Here is a 20,476-nt window from a genome sequence, read left to right on the forward strand (position 1 = left end):
CAGTGTGAGGTGGAGGGAGGAGAGTAAGAGATGGATGATGTTGAAGACTTCCAGCTTAGATTAATTTGGGATAGCAGAACAAAAGTTGAAATGAATCTGCTTTTTACTGCTCTTTTGTGCCAGTTTAATGGATTTATGCAACTTCAGGTTCCTTTGATGTTCTCAAACTTGCACAGGGCAGTTCATTTTCCCAATCTCTGTTCTCACCTTCTGTGTCTTGGGCATGGAGTACTTGCTGGTGAAGACAGGCAAAAAAGTCACTGAGTAGCTCAGCATTCTCAATGTCCTACATAACCAGGTCTTCCAAATCCCTTCTGAAAGGAGCCACATTTTCCCTAGTCTTTTACTGCTAATATTCTTAAAGAAGATTTTTGTTACCCTTGGTATTCTTGGCCAGATGCTTTAGCTTTCCTAACCATCTCTCTGCTTTTACCTTCTGCAACTTGGGCAGTGTGGCTGTAACACTTGCCAATGAAGGGAACAGTCAGTGGGTGCTGAACCACTGTACTGTGCATCATTTGTTTCTCTTGTGTTTTACTCCTCTCTCTTACTCTCATTATACTAATAATAACAACAGCAACAACAACAATTTCATCTCCCTGGATCTTTGGACTATTTCTTGATATTACTCCAAGGCTACTTTTCCCTCTTTCCAAGCTATGTAAGCTACCTGTTTGTGTTCTAAATTTGTCCAGGGGCTCCTTGCTCATCCGTACAGGCCTCCTGACATTCTCTTCTAGTTTCCTCCTCATGCATAAATCTTGAGGAAACAATCCTTAAATGTCATTCAGCCCTCTATGCTCAGGGCTCTGTCCCATGGTATTTCTACCAAGGAGATCCTCCCAAGAGGCGAACTTCAGCTCTCCTGAAGTCCAGCGCAGTCATATTGCTTCTCACTCTCCTCGTTTCCCCAGAGGTCTCAGACTCCACTGTTTTATGGTCACTGCAGCCCAACATACCCTTGGACTTCACATTCCCCACCAGCTCCTTGTTTCTGAGAACAAGATCCAGCCTAGCACCTTTCCTCTTTGGCTCCTTTATGAGTTGAAGGAGGCAGTTGTCATTAGTGAACCCCCTGGAATACTTGTGCTCTACTGTCGTGAGCCTCCAACAGGCTGTCACAACCTGGAAGTGTGTGTGATATTTCTTGTAAGTTTTATCTGTCTAGACAAGGTCTGCATGTCTATGTGGTAGCCTTATTCCAGAAATTAGCTCACTAATTTCTCTAATTTATCTGTAAAAGGGTTGGCTAAAAAGGTCCAACTGCTACAACAAACTTTCAAATTAGCTCCCAAATCTCACAATAAACTTCAGGTGTTCAGTAAGCGAATAAAGCGGAATGTAACTGCTGGGATAAAACAGGAGAGAATAGATGGAAAAGAGAGGAAGAAAAAAAGTCAGTCCTTAGATCCTGCATTGGTCCTGCAGTGGTCTGGATCTGGGATCAACTGAGAGAATGCTGGGGACCAATCCCCTTCCTTCTATGGTTTACCTGGTATATGCCTCTCATGTAAAATATTGTGTGTCATTCATGCTGTAGTGTTCATATGTGCATACTGAGTTATTTAGAGCTCTCCAGGAAATGAGGGAGTTTGCAGACTCTGATGTCCTGGAGCAACTTTTAGTGAGGTGTCTGTAATTTAACCCTTCTGTTGACACAGGTGCACTAAGAATGAGTCTTAAGGCAGATTTTCAAGCTTAACAACTTAGGAAGGAAAAGGAAGCTGGCTCAGAACAGCACTGACTGCCCCACCTCTACAGGACCCTCTCAATCCAATCAACATTCTCCTGTTGTAACAGTCAGAATGTTTGAGCCAAAATACATGTAAGTTGCTTATGCCTGGTCCTCCAAATTGCTGTTGCGATGGTTGGATTCCCCCATGAGGATCAGGGCTTGTGAATGTGAGGCTTTTCTACTCCGCTTATGGAGGGCTTCAGTGGCTAGGTCTTCCTGGTCAGGTGGCCCATAGCAGGCCTCCACTATAAACTTACCTGTGCTTGTCCTCCCTTTAATCCTCACCCATAAGTTGTAAATTAGCTCCTCATCTATTCCAGGAGGGGCTCCATGCAGATGGTCACTGACAGAGAGGTTGACATCTGTACTTTGTCTCCCTTGCCTGCCCTTCCTGAAGAGACTGTATCCTTCCATTCCAACACACCAGTCATGGGAGTTTCCACCATGTTTTTGTCATGCCAGTAAGATCACAGACCTGCAGGCATGCATATGTCTCCTTTATTCTCTGGATGCTGGATGTGTTAGCATGGAGGCATTTAAGTTAGCCCACCCCTCCAGTGAAAATTACTTTCTCTCTGGAGAGGCTGGAAGCCCTTGTGCTGTCTTCCAGGTGTACTACTGACCTGCAATCCCTCTCTAGACTCTGGGTGTCTCTTGCTGGCTCTGGCACTTAACTGATATAAATAGGATGGCAAATCATCCCACACCTTATCATTATTAAATAGGATGGTAACCTCCCTCTTCCCAATCATAAATTGTTAAAAGCTGTATTGGTGACTCCTGCTAACCGTTGACCAAAGACCCTCTTCTCCTTTTGAGAGAGGTGATGCTTCTGATCCCATCTGATACAAGAATGTGTTATCTTAATTGTCAAACAACCCAAAATTTTGGCAGTGACATGAGCCTAAGAGCCATATATTAATCGACTTGATCCATCTGTTTCTTTCAGTCACTACCTCCACATGGAAGAATGGGAGGAAAAAATAACCTATGCCCATGATTCCCTTACCAGTTGTCCCAAGGCCTTGAAGTGTCTTTTAATAGCCTTTGGACTGATTACATGCTGTGACTTCTTCACCACTTTCATGGAGGATCAGTAATGGGTAGTAGTCTGAGCACTGAACCAGGATGGGAAACTTCCTGGTGACATCATTAACCTTGACTCCAGGAGTGCAGTGAACTTCATTGAGGGGAATATCCTTCCAGCATATTGGACCTTCCATTCCCCTTTGAAGGGAACCATCTACCACTACAACTATTATTTTCTTCTTCATGGAACTGATGTTGTTGTGAGCTGTAGGCCTGTCTGGTCTAGATGACATCTTCAGTAGAGAGGGGCCTTCATCCTTATCATCCGTTGCATGACTTTCCTTATCTGTAACTACTGTACAGAGAGGCACCTAAAGGGAGGGTGAGATGGGCAAGGAGGTGTCTTGTCCGTTGTTCCAGGCAAGGACTTGCCTTTGTTCATCATTTTATTCTGACCCTCAGGCAGAGGGAGGTTACAGGACCCTCTGATAAGAAAGGATAGAGAGCAAGTAGTTTCTGTAGAATAATCTCTAACTTTTTTACAGTTACTTTCACAGTGACTATTAGGATCTCCAAAGAAACTAATTCAACTTAAGTGTGCCTTACTGGGACCTTGCGTTAAAAAAAGTTGAGACTCCCTCATCATTCAACAGGCAGATCTTTTTGAGAATATAGTCCATGACATCCAAGCAGTCTGTCAGACGGAAGGACAAGGGTGATGTGGGGAACGGAACAGTTTTTACCAAGACACTAAATCAGTGAATCTAACTAGCACAAATACTTCCTTGAGACACCATTCATCTCACCATTTTTAAGCATTTCAGTTGCATGTTACAAACTAAGAGACAATACATTTGAAGCAAAATTTCATTGCAATTCAGCAAGAGATGAAGTTTGACCTAAGATCTATACTGAGCCTTCAGCTAAGCTCTCTTCTTGAAGTAGAATCAATATTTATCAGTAATTACTGTCAATTAAACTAGCTTTCTGGTAAGTAGTGGTAAAAACACTGAACTGTTTTTTATTAGGAATTTTCATTTTGTCAGAAAATATAGAAAGCAGAACAAGCTTTATAGATAGGATAGACCTTTTATTTAATCTTTAATGGTGAGAGAAAACCTGCATTTACTGGTTTTAGATTGTTACAATGTTTCTCTTTGTTCACCCCATCCCACTTCTACCCCTCATCCCTTTATCCATCTCTCTCTAAAATTCTCTCTTCAGAGTTACCTGCTTCTTTTTTCACATGAGCACTTAGATAACTTGTATTTGAAATCTGCAGCTTGCATTTTGGATCAGAGTACATGTGTGCTTAAAGGTCTCTTCATTTTCCTGCTTTCTTCTTTTCCTTTGCTGTGGACCAAGTGACCTGACAGGATTGTTTGCAAAACTGCTTTGCCTGATCATCAAACCCCTGCTAGAAAAAGTTGCCATCATTTGATGCTAAAGCAAAAAATCTTGAAGTTATGATATCTGAACTGACAGATGTAATTTAAAATACTCAAAATGCATGAATTTACTATTGTGAATATGACTGGAAGATGGCTAGTTTTTTAAAGGATGTGGTCTGCCTAATTATCTTCTTGGTTCAGTGACTGCATGTGCTGAGCTGACCCTGGCTGGATGCCAGGTACCCACCAAAGTCACTGTATACCTCCCTTCTGCAGCTGGACAGGAGAGAGAAAATATAAAAAAGGGTTTATGGGTTGAGATAAGGACTGGGAGAGATTGCTCATCATATACTGTCATGGGAAAAACAGGCTGGAATTAGAGGTATTAGTTGAATTTATTAGTAACAAAATCAGACCAGGATAATGGGGAGTAAAAATAGACCCTACTCCTCCCTCCTTCCTAGCTCTACCTCCCACCCTCCATCAGTGCAGGAAGACAGGGAATGGGGATTATGGTCAGTTCATTACAAGTTTTTTCTGCTGCTGCTTAGGGAGAGTTGTTCCCCTGCTCCAGTGTGGCATCCCTCCCATGGGTGACAGTTCTCCATCTCAGTCCAGCTTGTGGGCAACAGCTCTCCACAAACTACTGCAACATAGGCCACTGTTCATGGGGCGCAGTCCTTCCAAGGACAGGCTGCTCTAGTGTGTCCCCCACAGGGTCACATCCTACAGGAAGCCTGCTCCAGCATGGGCTCCTCTCCACAGGTCTGCAGGTCCCTGCCACGACCCTGCTCCAGCACAGGCTTCCCATGGGATCACAGCCTCCTCTCAGGCATCCACCTGCTCCAGCCTTGGGCTCCTCCATGGGCTGCAGGTGGGTCTCTGCATCCCCATGGACCTCCATGGGCTGCAGGGGCACAGCACCATGGACTGTACCAGGGGCTGTGGGGGAATCTCAGCTCTGGTGCTTGGAGCACCTCCTGCCCCTCCTTCTGCACTGAGCTTGGTGCCTGCAGAGCTGTTCCTCTCACGTGTTCTCACCCCATTCTTTGCTGGCTGCAGTTACATCTGTGCAATCACATTTTTTCTCCCCTGTTCTTAGAAATCTGTTATCACAGGAGCGTTATCACCATTTCTGATTGGCCCAGCCTTGGCCAGCAGCATGTCTGTCTGGAAGCCAGCTGGGATTGTTTGAACAGGGGGTGGGGGTGGCTTCCAGCAGATTCTCACAGAAGCCACCCCTGTAGCCAAACCCCCCGCCCCCCCAAATACCACAACCTGGCGTAACAAAATAAATATTATTAATAAAAAAGCCACAACACATATCAATTTATAGTTGAGGTGGCAGGCAGCTAGTCTGTTCCTTTCCTGTGCAGAGGAACTTGTGCAGTTTGGGATAGATAGCATTTAGTTTTTATTTCCTCATTTTAGCACTGAAAAACGTTTATGCTGTAGTAGGTGCATTATTTACACATCATGTTACTAACTGTGCATAGCATAAATTCGTTGAGGATGTAAAGTGCATGTACCTTGCATAGATAATTTGTGCTTAGAGACAGAGTAAGCAATTTCGAACTCCAGGTGTTTCCTCCTCAGTTTTTGATGCATTTGCTAAATACATATCAAAATACTTGCATCCAGATAATATTAATAGCCTGCCCAACTAACCTGAATATGACATGCCTAGAATAGTGGTGTTAGTTTAAAAACAGCAACAACAAAACTCTCAAACAAAACAACAAAAACAAACCACAAATGAAACCTAAATCAAGTAAATGAAATGCTGTAGGATTGTCTTTGGGCAAGGATTGTTCTGCTACCTTTTTCTTCCACTGCACATGTGCACAGCTTGATTAAAATCTGAGAGTAGTTTTATGTGGTTAATATTGGGACAATTCACATCTTAATCTAATAATTTGTAATGAACAGAATATAAGTTAACAGAAGTAATGCTTCATTGTCTTTCAGAATAGCAGGTAACAGACAACCAATTAGATTGACAACCTTCTCTGCAGTATCTTTTAAGTAAAAGCAAGATGCAAATATATTAAAAGGGTAAGGGAAGGAAAGATTCCCAACATAAAAACAAAGACTGAGAAATACCCTGACCTAATCTGAAGCATGAACTGCCTGTAAGTATGAACATACTACTTTGTTTAGAAGCCTTCCAAAATCCAAGCTTCTTATATAAAACTCTCTTAATGAGATTTTTTTTTTACTGTTGAGTACAATTTTGTCAGTGAAGCCACTTTGTGAGTGTTCTATAAATGTGGACAAGTAGATCTGAAAATCAGTCTGGCCTTCTCAGAACTCAAAAACGTCCCTTTTTAAAAAAAAAAATTATTTAAAGGTCTGATCATATCTGTGTGTGACAGGATGCTGCTGCTGTAGAGCGTTATGGTCTGGCTTTATTGTATGTGAAAGAAGGAAGCATAAATCTGTATTTAATAACGGGTACATTAGTCAAGTGTTTGTAAAATGGTGTATTGAAAAAGATGAAGACCTCATCAACAGCATAGATGCCACAAGAGGGTGCTGTGTCTGTGATTTTCATAGCTACAAAATTTGTACAGGTCTGACCAGTCACTTGGTCTGAAGAGGTCTCTGAAATTTGAGGGTATTAAGAAGCTTACAGATATCCCTGCCTCTTGCACTTAACTTTGCTTCTATATCTTAAACTTGCACCCTGGCTGTTGGAACAAACAGGATCTGGGGTGAGAGCACCCTGTAGTGTACAGCAACAGACTAAAACTAGTAACTGCCTGGTATTCTCCCTTCAGGTCACAAATAAACTGGAAAACACCATTTCTGGATAGGTTAATGCCTAAAATTCCAATTCTGTGTCTAAAAATTGCTGCTTTCAGTAACATAAAGCCTATTTATTGCACTAATTTAAGCACAGTAGTTTGTCTAGTACACCACAAAGCCTTTACTATTTTCATTCATAATGAGAACCATGATTAATATTTTTCAAGTACTTACCCAGGTAAAAATTACACTAAAGATGCTTTCAAACATAAGGTGTTCTTCTACAGGAGTTCATCCATCATTCCAGAAATAAAAAAAATTGCATGACGTACTGAAAATAATCCATGTGTGACAGCACATGGAGATGTCTCCATTCGGACAAGACTCAAATCTTTCATACAGAAACTTAAAATAGAAAATTTCATTGTATGAAGCTGAAAAGGCATATCTTGTCTAACATGACATGAAGTACTTTTTGAAAAACACCTTGGTGGTAAAAAAGGACTTCAATCTTAAATTCTGGTAGCTAGGTGACTGATTAGGTATTTGGAATTTTCTTCTCATCTTCATCAAAAAAGATGAGAAAAATATGTAGTAGGAATAGTTTGATCAAAAGCTTTAAAGCAATTGCATTGACATGCACTGAGGTGCCCACCAGCATTGGGAAATGAAGAAGGTCCAGCTGTGAAAGAGTAAGTTTTCAAAAAGAAGGAAGTGTCAATCAACCTTGCATTCACGACCTTAAATCACTAGTTGACTCACACTCAGCTGCAATGTATATGCTTTGTACATGAAAGCTCCAAGTTCAGAGCCAGTGTGATGTTTTATTTCTGAAGCTTTATTTCTAAATATTTCTTATGCTTTATTTCTAAAGCTTTCCATTCAGTTAATTTTTTTATATTGCATCACCACCACTGCCTTTTATTTCAAACACTTTTCAGCTTGGTGGTCAATGCATTCAGTAAGAGATCAGGAAAGTTCTCATGAAGTCATCAGTACTCTAGTGAGGTAAACAAGGATACAAACACAGAACCTACAACTTGATGAAAATCCAGCAGTGAGACAGAGGTAGTGTCATGTATGGAACTTCATCATACATGTTCCTGCCTCTTCTAGGAAAATTATATTATTTTTAACAAAGCTGTAAATTATTTAATCTTGTAATAGCAGATGTGCCCATCTCAGTATCTGACAGAGTAAATATTAAAATTAAGAAAATAAATTATTCTGTGTGACCCTTGCAAGGATTTTCAAAAGTAGGCTCTTATTAAAATGAGAATTTTAACTTCATAGAGTGAAGGGCTTAAAAAGTTAAAAGTTATTGCAAATTATATCTTGGATGTCTTTTACAGAGCCATGATAAAAAAACCAAGCAGTAAACCAGCTCTTCAAAATAAGCTGGTTTGATTTAATAATCAATTTAATAATTAAAACCCTGTCTCATAGCCTTGCTATCCTTCAGGGAATTTCTATATGTGTCATTCAGAAAATTACGCTGGCAAAGTCTCACCCTGAATAATGGCGCTCTCAATCTCTGCTACTATTTCTGGGAGAGATTTTTCTAGACTGACAGTAATGAAGTTTTCTGGTGCACTAGGTGGCTCTAGAGTATCAAACTGAGACTTGAGAAGTTTAAGTGGCATAAAATGACCTCTCCGCTTCTCCAGGCGTCCAGCAATGATGTTCATAGGTCCATCCAAATGAACAAAGAGGATCTTCAGTGCTGGGTTTTCTCCTGGTTGCTCTGGCTGGTTGCTTTTGATTGCAGATGCTCCACTAATTAACACATGCCTGTACATCTTCTTGAGTGCAGAACAGGCCAGAACTGTATCTTGTCTAGATGTGTCTTCTCTATTGAAAAGAAAAAACAAAAATAAAAACCTTTATACATCTACAAAACCAGCTTGTTAGTTCTACTGAACAAGCCAGACAAGCCCTAGCTCCTCAAGGACAGCCACAGGAGTAGTGGCATTTTGACAGTATATTTGAATATACTTGTATATTTGAATATATACAGTATATTTGAATATACTTGAATATATTTGACAGGTATTTGAATAATTTTGATGGGATTTTGAAACCAAATTTCTAGTCCAGGTAAAGATGTGATTTGAAAGTGAAGTCAAGCTAGCCAACCTTTTAGCAAAATCTCAGTCTTACGGAGCTTGTCTATTAGCCACCATTCTTTCCTGAATTAAATTAAATTCTAAGCACAAGGAAGCGTCAAGATAATTTCCTTAATTGCTGACAATAGGAACTAAATATCCATAGAAACACCTATCCATTATAAAATTACTGTACTATTCTCTCTAAAGGTAAGCGGCTGATAAACAGTACAGACCACTGTTCTTAAATACAGTATTTTAAATACATGTTGTCACTGTCTCAGACTCAACTGTAATTTATGTTTTCTGCAACTCATTGGCAGCATTGCATGTATACTCACTTCAGATTAAACAAGAGATTGCAGGTCAGTGAATGCTTTGCACATGTATTTTCTGCTGACAAGGCTTCTTAAAATAAAGCATTCAACTCTGGGTGTGTCTGTTCCACCAAAAAGCAAATCCAGAATTAGTTGTCTCTAAGAGGAGTGAATAAAATTCCTGCCTAAGAAAATATATCCTGTAATAAAATCAGGTATAAACCTATTTAAATATCATTCCATGGTCAGATTTTGGTTCAAAGGGAAGTAAGAACTTCTGATATCTACCATTATCACTTAGGTAAGTCAGTGATAGCCTCAGCTATTAATAAGAATTAATAATGAAACACTGGCATTAGGTTCTTTTAAAATATAGTTGATTTTGTAAAGTTTCCAGAGCTGGGCAGTGGCATTAAGCTATCACATAATATAAAGCAATGGATCCAGCATATCAATCCAGACAAATTTCTGGATTAACCTGTGCTCCAATGAGGTATGCTCACCTAATGCATACAGGCAATTGTAAAGCTTGCCTAAACAGTCCCTGCCCTCCCAACCTTTTCCTTTTTTGGGACATACTCCAGTCCCTTCATCATTGTTGGATGCTCTCCAGTATGTCCATGCCTCTCTCATAATGAGGAGCCCAGAACTGACACAGCAGTTCAGGTGTGACCTCACCAGTGCAAAAGGAGAGGGGAAGGACCACCTCTTTGACCTGCTGGCAATTCTTGGTCTAATACAGCCTGGGATTCAGGATTTTGCTGGCCTGCCTTGCCAGAGGAGCACATTGCTGGCGTACGTCCAAGAGAGGCTGTCCATCACAGCTCCCTCAGGCCCTTTTCTGCTGCTTTCCAGCTGAGTGCCCTCTGTCCATAGCAGTGCTTGGGGTTGTTCTTTACCAGAGGTAGGATTTTGTGTTTTTAAAAGGTTCCTACCAACCTGTTTCTACAGCCTTGCAAGGTTCCTGTGCATCAGTTACTCCTCCCATTTTGGTGTCATCTGCAAATTAGCAGAGTACACTCAAGCAAGTGAACAGTGTCAAACAAACTTGACACTGTATCTTATTCAAAATAACAGTATTTTTTCTTACTGTTGTTATTGGTGTATTTTGTAGTTATGTTCTTTGTAAGTAGTTAATGCCAGGCTTTTTAATAAATTGGATCCTTGAAATTATTTTACACAGATAGTAGAAAAAAGAAATCACTGGCAACAATTTCCCACTTTATTTCTCAGGGATTAGCTCACAGTCAGCAATTACTATGACAGTTTGGATTAGTAAAAATAGAATGACTTTACTATGTGCAGAAGTTCTTTACACTCCCACTTATATTTCTGCTTTGCAATGCAGTGGGGAAAAACACTTCTGGTACTTCTGTCTTTTGCTAAAACTTTTTAAAACTAGATATTCTCTTACCTCCTTAGTATATCATGCAATGTGCAAAGCCAAGGAATCCTATCCTAGAAAGAAAACAAGTTAGTTAAAAATTCTTCAGAAATTAATTTGAAACAATTGCTTCTAGCATCTCAGGTATTTGACTAGAGATAAAAATTAGCATTAAACTCTTCAGGAAGTTCAGTTTTTAATCTCTTTCTTTATATATAGATTTGCAACTACTTCCTGAAGGCTAATATGAACTGCCAGGCATATTATGAATAAGAAGCTTTCAGTGGAATAATACTTTCTATGTTACAGGTCCCTATAAGTATATGATGGAAGTAATAGGTACGCAAGTGTAGCATGCACCTTGTAAACCTCTGAAGGACAGTCAGCTTATCTCTTGCTTCTATTATACCATTAAAATGTACAGCTAGAATTGTTATTTCTTTTCCCTGATAGTGTCACACACACACCCCACCCTGTTTTGGATTCAAGTTGAAGCTTCCAGAAACAGACAGGTCTAAATTTAGTTATCTTCAATAACTATTTCAGTAGCACTCACAAATAAATGTAATCACAACCACAATTTCCCAAACTTTTGCCCATTACTTAGGCAAACATGAGTGATTGATAAGATGCTTACTTAAAAAAATCTTAAAAATCTGAAATGTTAAGCTGCCACAAACTTCAGTCATGCCTAATGAGCACTTAAAAACTGCTCCCATTTAATTTCTCAATGCTGTTCCTGCTGGGTGAGCGCAACAAATGCTAACATGGACAAATAAACGCAACAATTTTTTGTTGCTGTCATTACATAGTAACTTGCCCTTGGCATTCAAGATGGCCCTCACAATTTTGCACCTCTCATTTTTCAGAAAAGATGCTTTCCTCTTGCTGGGCACCACACACGAATGGTTTAGTCATTCAAGTGTACAATGCTGCTACAGACAACATACAGGCTTCCAATTGCTAGTGAAAGATCCAAGGTTTTCACCAGAATCTTGAATATTTGTCTAGATTGTCTAAGGACATCTCCCAAAAGATTTGAGGGACTGAAAAAATAAAAGTGGAACCCTTGAAAAAAAAAAAAAAAAAAAAAAAAAAAGTAGGAACTTTGCAAAATTTTTCAATTCTAATTAAATTCTTAAGGTCTTTTTAAAAATATACCATTACTGCATCTTGCCCTGTTCTTAAGTTCTGTATACTTTTAGATTGATTTCATATGTTCACCAGGATTGTTTAGTTTATATTCTTTGTATTTTATATTCTTTGTTTAAAGAGACATACATTCATAAGTATGTATTTCTCTAGAAGTAGTGGACATGAGCTTTTTTAATTCTTCCTGATTCTGTACAGGAAAAGGGGCTTTAACTGTAAAACCACTGTCCTAATTGATGGCAAATGGAATAATCCTTTTTTTCAAGCTGTACCATTAAGTTACTAGTACTTCAAGCACTGCCAGCCTGTCAAGGGATGGGATTGTCCTGCTCTGCTCTGCGGTGGCCTCACCTTGAGTCCTGTGTGCAGCTTTGGGCACCACAGTATAAGAAGAATATAAATATATTATAAGAGTATCTAAAGGAGGGCCTTGAGGATGCTGAGGAGCCTTGAGGGGAAGGTGTATGAGGAGTGGCTGAAGTCACTTGGTCTGTTCAGCCTGGGGAAGAGGAGACAGAGGACAGACCTCATCGCAGTTACAACTTCCTCCTGAGAGGGAGAGGAGGGGCAGGCACTGATCTGTTTTCTGTGGTGATCAGCGACAGGATGTGAGGGAATGGCCTGAAGCTGTGTCAGGGGAGGTTTATGTTGGATATTAGAAAAAGGCCCCACCCCAGGGGTGGCTGGGCACTGGAACAGGCTCCCCAGGGAAGTGGTAATAGCACCAGCCTGACAGAGTTCCAAAGCATTTGGTCAGCACTCTTAGGCACATGCTGCAATTCAGAATCATAGAATCATTAGGCTTGGAAAAGACCTTCAAAATCATCAAGTCCAACCTTTGACTGAACACCTCCATGCTAATTAAACTATACTATTGTCTATTTTTTTTTTAAACACTTCTAAGGATGGTGACTTTTCTGAGCAGCCAGTTCTAATGCTTAGCCACTCTTTCAGTGATTATATTTTTTGTAATATTCACCTTGAACCTCCCCTATCACAACCTGAGACCACTTTCCCTTGTCCTATTCCTTGTTACCTGGGAGAATAAGCTGACTCCCATCTCACCACAACCTCCTTTCTGGTAATTGTAGACTGATAAGGTCTTCTCTGAGCCTCCTTTTCTCTACTGTAAAAACACCGCCTGCTCCCTTAGCTCCTCACAGGATTTGTGTTTCAGACCCTTCACCAGTCTTGTTGCCCTTCTCTGGACTGATTCCAGCACCTCAATGTCCTTCCTGAATTAAGGGGTCCCAGAATTGAACACAGGACTCAAGGTGTGACCAGTGTGAGGTATAGGCACAGAGCGACAATCACAGCCCTGGTTTTGCTGGTTACACTGTTGCTAATGGAGGCCAGGATGCCATAGGCCTTCTCTGCCACCTGAGTGTGTGTTGGCCCATGTTCACCTACTGCCAACCAGCACTCCCAGGCCCTTTTCTGCTGGACAGCTTTCCAGCCTCTCTGCCCCAATCCTGTAGTCCTGCCCGGCGCTATTGTGACCCAAGGGCAGGACCTGGCATTTCAGCTTGTTGAAACTTACATGATTGGCCTCAGCACATTGATCCAGCCTGTCCAAATCCCTCTTCAGAGCCCTCCCACCCTACAGCATATCAACACTTCCTTCCAAATTGGTGTCACCTGCAGACTTACTGAATGCAGTCAATCCCCTTGGTATCATTAATAAAGATGTTAACCAGGATTGGCCGTGATGCGGATCCCTGGGGAAACCTACTAGTGACTGCCCATCAACTGTAGCTCCATTCACCAACACTCTCTGGGCCTGACCATCCAGCCAGTTTTCAACCAGCCAACAGTACACCCATTCTAGACATGGGAAGCCAGTTTCCCAAGGAGCATGCTTTGGGAAATGGCATCAAAGGCTTTACTGAAGTCCAGGCAGACTATATCCACAGCCTTTCCCTTATCCACTAGTTCAGCTGGATATGGAAGGAGGTAAGGGTACCTTTCCCAAACCCCTGCTGGCTGGGCCTGATGCTCTGGTTGTCCTACACATGCCATGTGGTGTACTCAATCTGTTCCACAACCTTCCCTGACACTGAGGCCAGACTTGCAAGCATGCAGCTCCCTGGATCCTCCTTCTTGTAGACAGGCCACATTGGCAGCTTCCAGTCATCCTGGGACCTCCCAAGTTAACCAGGAGTGGTGATAAATCATGAAAAGTGATTTGAGAGAAGGATATCAATTTTTTTGAGTTTTCTTGTGCAGGGCCACGCAATGGACTCCATGTTTCTTGTAGGTCCATTCCAACTCAGGAATGATTCTAATCCAAAACTGCAACTCTCTGTGTGGACTGTAGAGGGGGAGATTTCTCACAAATCTTGAAACAACAGCATAATGCTTGTGAGCTCACAAGCATTTGATGAACTACTTTTTTATGCAGTTTGACACAAAAAGCCTCCCTCACCTTACACAGACCTGTGTTTACAGTTGGACTAGTCTACATAGTAAACCACAATGTACTTCAACAAGGTGTGCATGAAATTACAGAGATAAATGTGTGGACGACAGTTTTTTCAGGGCTTATTCAAGGTACCTCATCATTTAGTGGTATCCCTTCTTCCATTTTCTTCTTATTCTCTAGAGGATGATAATCATCTGCATCGTAGAATTTCCATCCCAACTAAGAAAAAAATAAATTAATTACGGATTGTTCAGCTAGATCAGGCGAGGTAACAATGACTTCAGAATTTACAAAGACGACACCTAAGAAATTACAAGCTTCCTGCACCACAGTATGAATCACCGTTTATAGCACGACGATTAGCAAAAAAAACAAAACACTGAGGCAGCTTGGTAGCAGCAACAGCTGTTGCATCACGGCACTGATCCGAAGTCGGTGCAGGCGGCACTGCGCCAGCCAAACCCGGTTCGGGGGACCAGCAGCCCGGGCGAAGGCCGCCGGCCTGGCGCAGGGAGGTGCCTGCTCGCCCCGGCACGCCCCCGAGGCGGCGGCTCCCACACGCTCCTACCTTCTCTGCCAGCCGCGACCCGACCGTGGTCCTGCGGGGAAGCACAAAGGGCCGGTTACGCACTTGGAGCCGGAGCCGCAGCGCCGGGCTCCGGCAGCGCCCATCCCCCGGCACCGCCGCCGCGCCGCCCCCCGCCCCGGACCTACTTCCCTGAGCCGCTGACGCCCATCACCACCAGCAGCACCATGGCGGCCCGGCGCGCTCCGCCGCTGCCCCTTTGCCCTCCTGCGCCGCTGCCCCGGCCCGCCCTCGGCCTCACCGCGGGAGGCGGGTGCGAGCCCGCCCGCGGGCCCCGGGCGCGGGGCGGCCCCAGCGCGGCCGTGCGGGGAGCGGCCGAAGCGCCTCCTCCTGCCCCGCCGCCGCCGCCCCGCGCGGCTGCCCGGGATCGGCATCCGCTTCCCTCCTGGGGGAATCTGGGACACCCGTGGCGTGTCCCCCGCTCTCTTTCCCCGCAGTCGCTCCTTGTGCCGAAGTTACCTCATCTTCTCCCGAACCCTCTTTGTCTCAGGCTTTGCAGTTTGATCGGGCGTGTTTCTTCCAGCGGTTCCTAACACGGTGTTCACCGTTTGCAGCCTCATCAACACACGCAAATTTAATAGAAACAGTGATTTCTGCAGTGCATGTTAAAGTGTGCATCGATACCCGTTGAATTCTGTATTACCCTTCGGTAATAAAGGTCTGCCTTTAAAATTTAATTAAGGCACCAGCCGTGCCATGGCTAAATCCATTTTAGTATTTCTTAAAGCATTGACCCAGTCATATTTTTAAATCACTGAACTACTTGGTGAATAAGGCTGGGAAGGAACACTGATGGGGTCGTCTAGTCCAACACCCCGGCTCAAGCAGGACCCTACAGAGCACATTAGGGTTCTGTCCAGGCAGCTTTTGAGTATCTTCAGTGAAGGGGACTCCACAACCTTTCTGAGCAGCCTGTTCCAGTGCTCAGTTACCTTCACAGTAATTAAATGCTTCCTGGTGTTTGAGTGGAACTTCCTGTGTTTCAGTCTGTGCCCATTGCCTCTTGTGCTATTGCTCAGCACCACTGAGCAGAGCCTGGATCCACTCTCCTGATACCCTCCCTTCAGATACTGATAAACATTGAGAGGTCCCCTCTCAGTTGTCTTTTTAGAGGTTGAACAGGCCCCGCTCCCTCAGCCTTTCCCCAGAAAATTTACCCAGTCCCTCAGTCATTGTTGTAGCCCCTTGCTGGATCTGCTCCAGGAGCTCCATAACTCTTTTGCTCTGTGAAGCCTAGAACTGGAATGACACTCCGTATGTGGCCTCACCAGGGCTGAGAAGAGGAGCAAAATGTGGAAAACTGTGGAAATTCTCTTAGATAACAAGTAGTTTAGCCTGGAGAAAAGGAGACTCAGGGGTGACCTTACCAATCTCTACAATCTCTGAAAGGTGGGTGTAGTCAGGTGGGATTGGTCTCTTTCTCCAGGCAGCAACTGACAGAATGAGAGGACACAGCCTTAAGCTGCACCAAGGGAAATATAGGTTGGGTATTAGAAAAAAGTTTTTCACAGAAAGGGTGATTAAGTATTGGAATGGTCTGCCCAGGGAGGTGGTGGAGTCACCATCCCTGGATGTGTTTTTAAAAAGACAGGATGTGACACTTGGTGCCGTGGTTTAGTTGAGGTGTTAGGGCTGGGTTGGACTGGATGATCTTAATGCTCTCTTCCAACCTAGTGATTCTGTGATTCTGTGAAATGCTTGCTATTGTCATGTATCTGACACAGCAACATTTTTAAAGCTCTGCAAGGATCAAATGCAGTGATGCTGCTGACCAGTGTTGAAGTTTTCCTGTGTGATGGAAAAGCATTTGCTGCATCTGTAAGAGCAGCTCCATCTGGTGACGGTGGCTTCAAGAGGGCATGATGTATGCCCCTTCTTATTTTTTGTGTCAGTCAAACCTTGGAATAAATTCTCAGGATGTACATTAAGTCTCCCAGTTTGCATGAAATTTTGTGTGCCTCTGCTCAGCACTTCAAATGACATTATGAACATTTTTTTTTAATTGTTGCCTGTCTCTGACCATTTAATTGAGATGTGGAACTTCCTGTATTTCACATACCTATTAAAAAATTCTTGATAAAGACCAGAACCTCCAAAGTTATTAAGCTACTACTCAAACAGGCCAGTTCTCAAACTAATAACAGACTACAATGATTTCTTCAAGGTGCCATGTGACTGGATACCTATTTTGCTGTAATAGCTGTACAATTGTGCTAAAGTAATTGAATTTGCATGCATCTTTTCCATTTGTTGGCTTATTAATTGTGAGACAGGGAAAAATGCTTAATCTGGATGAGAGTTCCTGGGAGATCCAAATGAGCAAGCTCAAAAGTGCCAGCAGTCACTTTGACCCTGAAAACATCCCAATTGCTATTCCCATTCCCAGAATTAGAACTTTTAATTGCTCTGTCACAACAATTCCCCAGATTTTGCTAACATGAAGAGCACTGACTAGCCTGCCTACAGTGCATGCTCAATGGCTTTTGTTGTAATCAGCTTTAACAAGCTTCTCTATTTGATACCTTTTCATCTCTCATATACTTGCATTTTGGAAAAAGAGCCAGTGTGATGTTACCTAATAGCTATTTTACATCCTTTTTAGTGCAGGAAGTCTTTCCAGGAGTTCTCTTTTACTCAGTCCCAGGATAACACAATATGGACATGCACTGGCAAGGTTTGCATGCACTGTACAGGGAGCAGTGTGGTGTGCAGATGCTGCTGCAGGGAGAAGAAAAAGATCTGGAGAAAGCTGATTTAATTGTACAAACACAAGAGCCTATAGGCAATGTGAAGAATGCAATTACATTCAGACTTCCTGCTTGTGTGGCTGATATAATTTGTGCAGATATAATTCATGTTAGTGGTCAGCAGGAGAGATGACTGGATAAAACTCAGCCAAATGGTTGACTTAACAGCATTGCATTGTATATGCTTTAGTTAAGCATTTAAGATGTGCTTAATTAAATTGTAGATATACATATATATAGATAAAGATATATACATATACATATGTATCTATAGATATATGTAGATATTTATATATATAATGTATATTTATATAATATGTGGGTTCTTTTCATTTGAGTGAGGATTTCCCTTTCACACTGTTCTAGTCATAGGACTATTAAATATTTTTGTACTTATTATTCCTTTAATAACATGGAAGAGTTTCATATTAGTCTTCATCATTTAGTGATATATATGTGTCTTGGGAAATTTGTCCTAAATGCTTATTCTTTGAAGATCATTTGCTGGAGGTGGCATGGGTACCTTCTCCCTATAATTTAAATTTATTTTTATTTCTAATGGTGTCAGAATTTAGAACTTGATTTTGAATCTCTTACATAGTTACATAAAAAATTTTGTATGGTTTCATGAGTTCCAGAGTACCTTCACATAGCTGAAATAGGAAGCTGAAATAGGAGACTATAGGAGACTATAGGAGACTGAAATAGAATGTAAACATCTTCTGATGTTTTATTTATTATATTTAATAAAAGGTGAAATTACAATATAATGGTGAAGGATGAACATCCTAGAATTAAAAGGCAAAAAAACTCAAGAATACCTACTGGAAAACCCGCCAAGTACTTCTCAGCTCCAAAAGAATTTTCCAGACACTGCATCTTTAAATACTTTTTAAAATGGCATTTGGTATATTTTATGACTATTAGGAATATTTTCAGTGCCTTTCTCAGCCTTTCTGGTTTGATTAATTGACTACTATTGAATTTATGGAATTCAGTAAAGCTTCATCTTCTACTTAAATTAGCTGCCTAATTTTAGAAAACGGTAATATGAAATATCAATGAGAGAATTTCCTTTTCCTGGAGTTATTTCTGTTTGCCTTTACCGTATCTACCTCCTAGCCATGGATACTAGGAAATGTCTGTTGCATTCAGAATATTGCCAAATTGAAAGTAGAAAAAAAGCATCCCAATGGTAATTCCTAATGGAAACTCATTGCAGTATAATGGTGAGCTACTGGAAAACTACACAGGCCTCTTAAAGCTTGCCAGGAACATCCATTATCATGGATATCTGCTCCTTATATAAGTGGGGGCTCAGATACGTTGGGCAGTCTGAGCTTTCTGAATCTTAATGAGCGTAAGACTGTTTTTCAAGGAGCTAAGGCCTGCATTTATGGAGTCATAGAGGTTCAAATCAAATCCTGAATGTGCAATGATAGTAAATACAAGGCGGAGAGTGTTAATACAATATGTTCACTCTGAGGAGAGTAGCTGATAGGAGCTATACTGCTGTGTTCTGTTGGTCACAGTTAGTCCTCGTTGTGAAGTAAATAATCATCAAATTACAGCTATGTTGATTGGAACTTTACCAACAATTTTCAGAATTTGTTTTATGCTATGCAAAGTCAGTCAATACATTGTCTAAAGTCCTTTTTGAGGAGAATTCAGTGCATAATGGCTTTCTACACCCAACAGGATTTGCCAGTTCTGAGAAAAAAAATAATCAATTTGATAAATGAGTCAGCCTCTCAGATGTTTGGGATTAGTAAATCAAACTAAAGCTGTTAAATGTTTTTAAAATCACATTAAATATTTGTATATATTACCTCGTCCCTTTTTTTTTTTTATACTGAAGCTCAGAGCTTTAGGGTATGATATTCACAAAATAAAAAAGGAGCATTGTAAATAATTCTTCTTATTTTTCCAGTTTTCAGTACAAACACGAACAAACAAACAAACAAATCAGTAAAAGGGAGCGGGAGAAGCTTTTCTCTGTTGCTTGTGACACAAGTATGTTCTTAGTTTGGTTGCAAAGCTGAAAGAATGACAAAATCATATGAGCCTAGGTATAGGTAGAAGAGGAATACAGAACTTCATACCATACTACAATCGGAACATGTCCTAGCTTACTAATTTCTGTACAGGGAAGCCTAAGAAAACATTTATCTAAAGTTTAAATACATATAGCTCTAAACAGAGAAGTTATTTCTAAATTATTTCAATTTTCCTAACAACAGCAAAGGAAATACTAGGATTTGCTTATAATGGCTAGCTGATTGACATTCAATAAAACTAATGTAGATAAATGGTAAATTAGTTGGGTTTTTTACATGGCTGTTCCATAGGTTTTAAAAACTTCTTCATTTTATGGGTTTTATCAGTGTAATCCTAGTTAAGTCTTTCAATACCAACCCCAGGTTTACACAAAAGTCACACCAAATGTAATTGTGTATAAGAAATCGTGGTGTTTTACCACATAAAAAATTTCCTCATGTGATGTGACCAAAATCAGTGGATTAACACAAATTCTCCAGAGAAGTACTTAAAAAAGCAAAATTATCTGAAACACTTAGTTTATAAAATAAATTTTATTTATCTGCCATGTTGAGAGTATAAAAAAATGTGAACATTACAGTAGTTTCAGTACAGAGTAACAACTAGAGCCGCAGCAGTTTGATTCAAAAGTGACAGTGTGAGGCAAGGCGTTATGTCAGACACTTGGAACATAGTCAGGAAAATACATGGATTTTTCTGCCTTGGTGTGGAAGGCTGCTAGCGGAGGTAGTGCACACCTACTGCTTTCAGGCCACAGTCATGTGCAGTCTGGAGTAATTTCAGTATTACTATAGGGACAGAC

General features: G+C 41.3%; 1 protein-coding gene across 1 annotated transcript; it reads right to left on the bottom strand.

The window, feature by feature from the left end:
* Window positions 1-7,720: 7,720 nt before the first annotated feature.
* Window positions 7,721-15,100, bottom strand: IDNK (IDNK gluconokinase). Its single transcript, XM_005522636.3, has 5 exons — window positions 14,998-15,100; window positions 14,852-14,882; window positions 14,416-14,502; window positions 10,740-10,783; window positions 7,721-8,754 (listed from the first exon to the last, which is right to left on the bottom strand). The coding sequence occupies exons 1-5, from the start codon at window positions 15,036-15,038 to the stop codon at window positions 8,394-8,396; spliced, it is 564 nt and encodes a 187-aa protein (XP_005522693.1). The 5' UTR covers window positions 15,039-15,100; the 3' UTR covers window positions 7,721-8,393.
* Window positions 15,101-20,476: the final 5,376 nt, after the last annotated feature.

This window comes from Pseudopodoces humilis, chromosome 4 (assembly GCF_049639895.1).
Source record: "Pseudopodoces humilis isolate 2021_Gansu_Grassland_sample_001 chromosome 4, ASM4963989v1, whole genome shotgun sequence".
Taxonomy (NCBI): Eukaryota; Metazoa; Chordata; class Aves; order Passeriformes; family Paridae; genus Pseudopodoces; species Pseudopodoces humilis.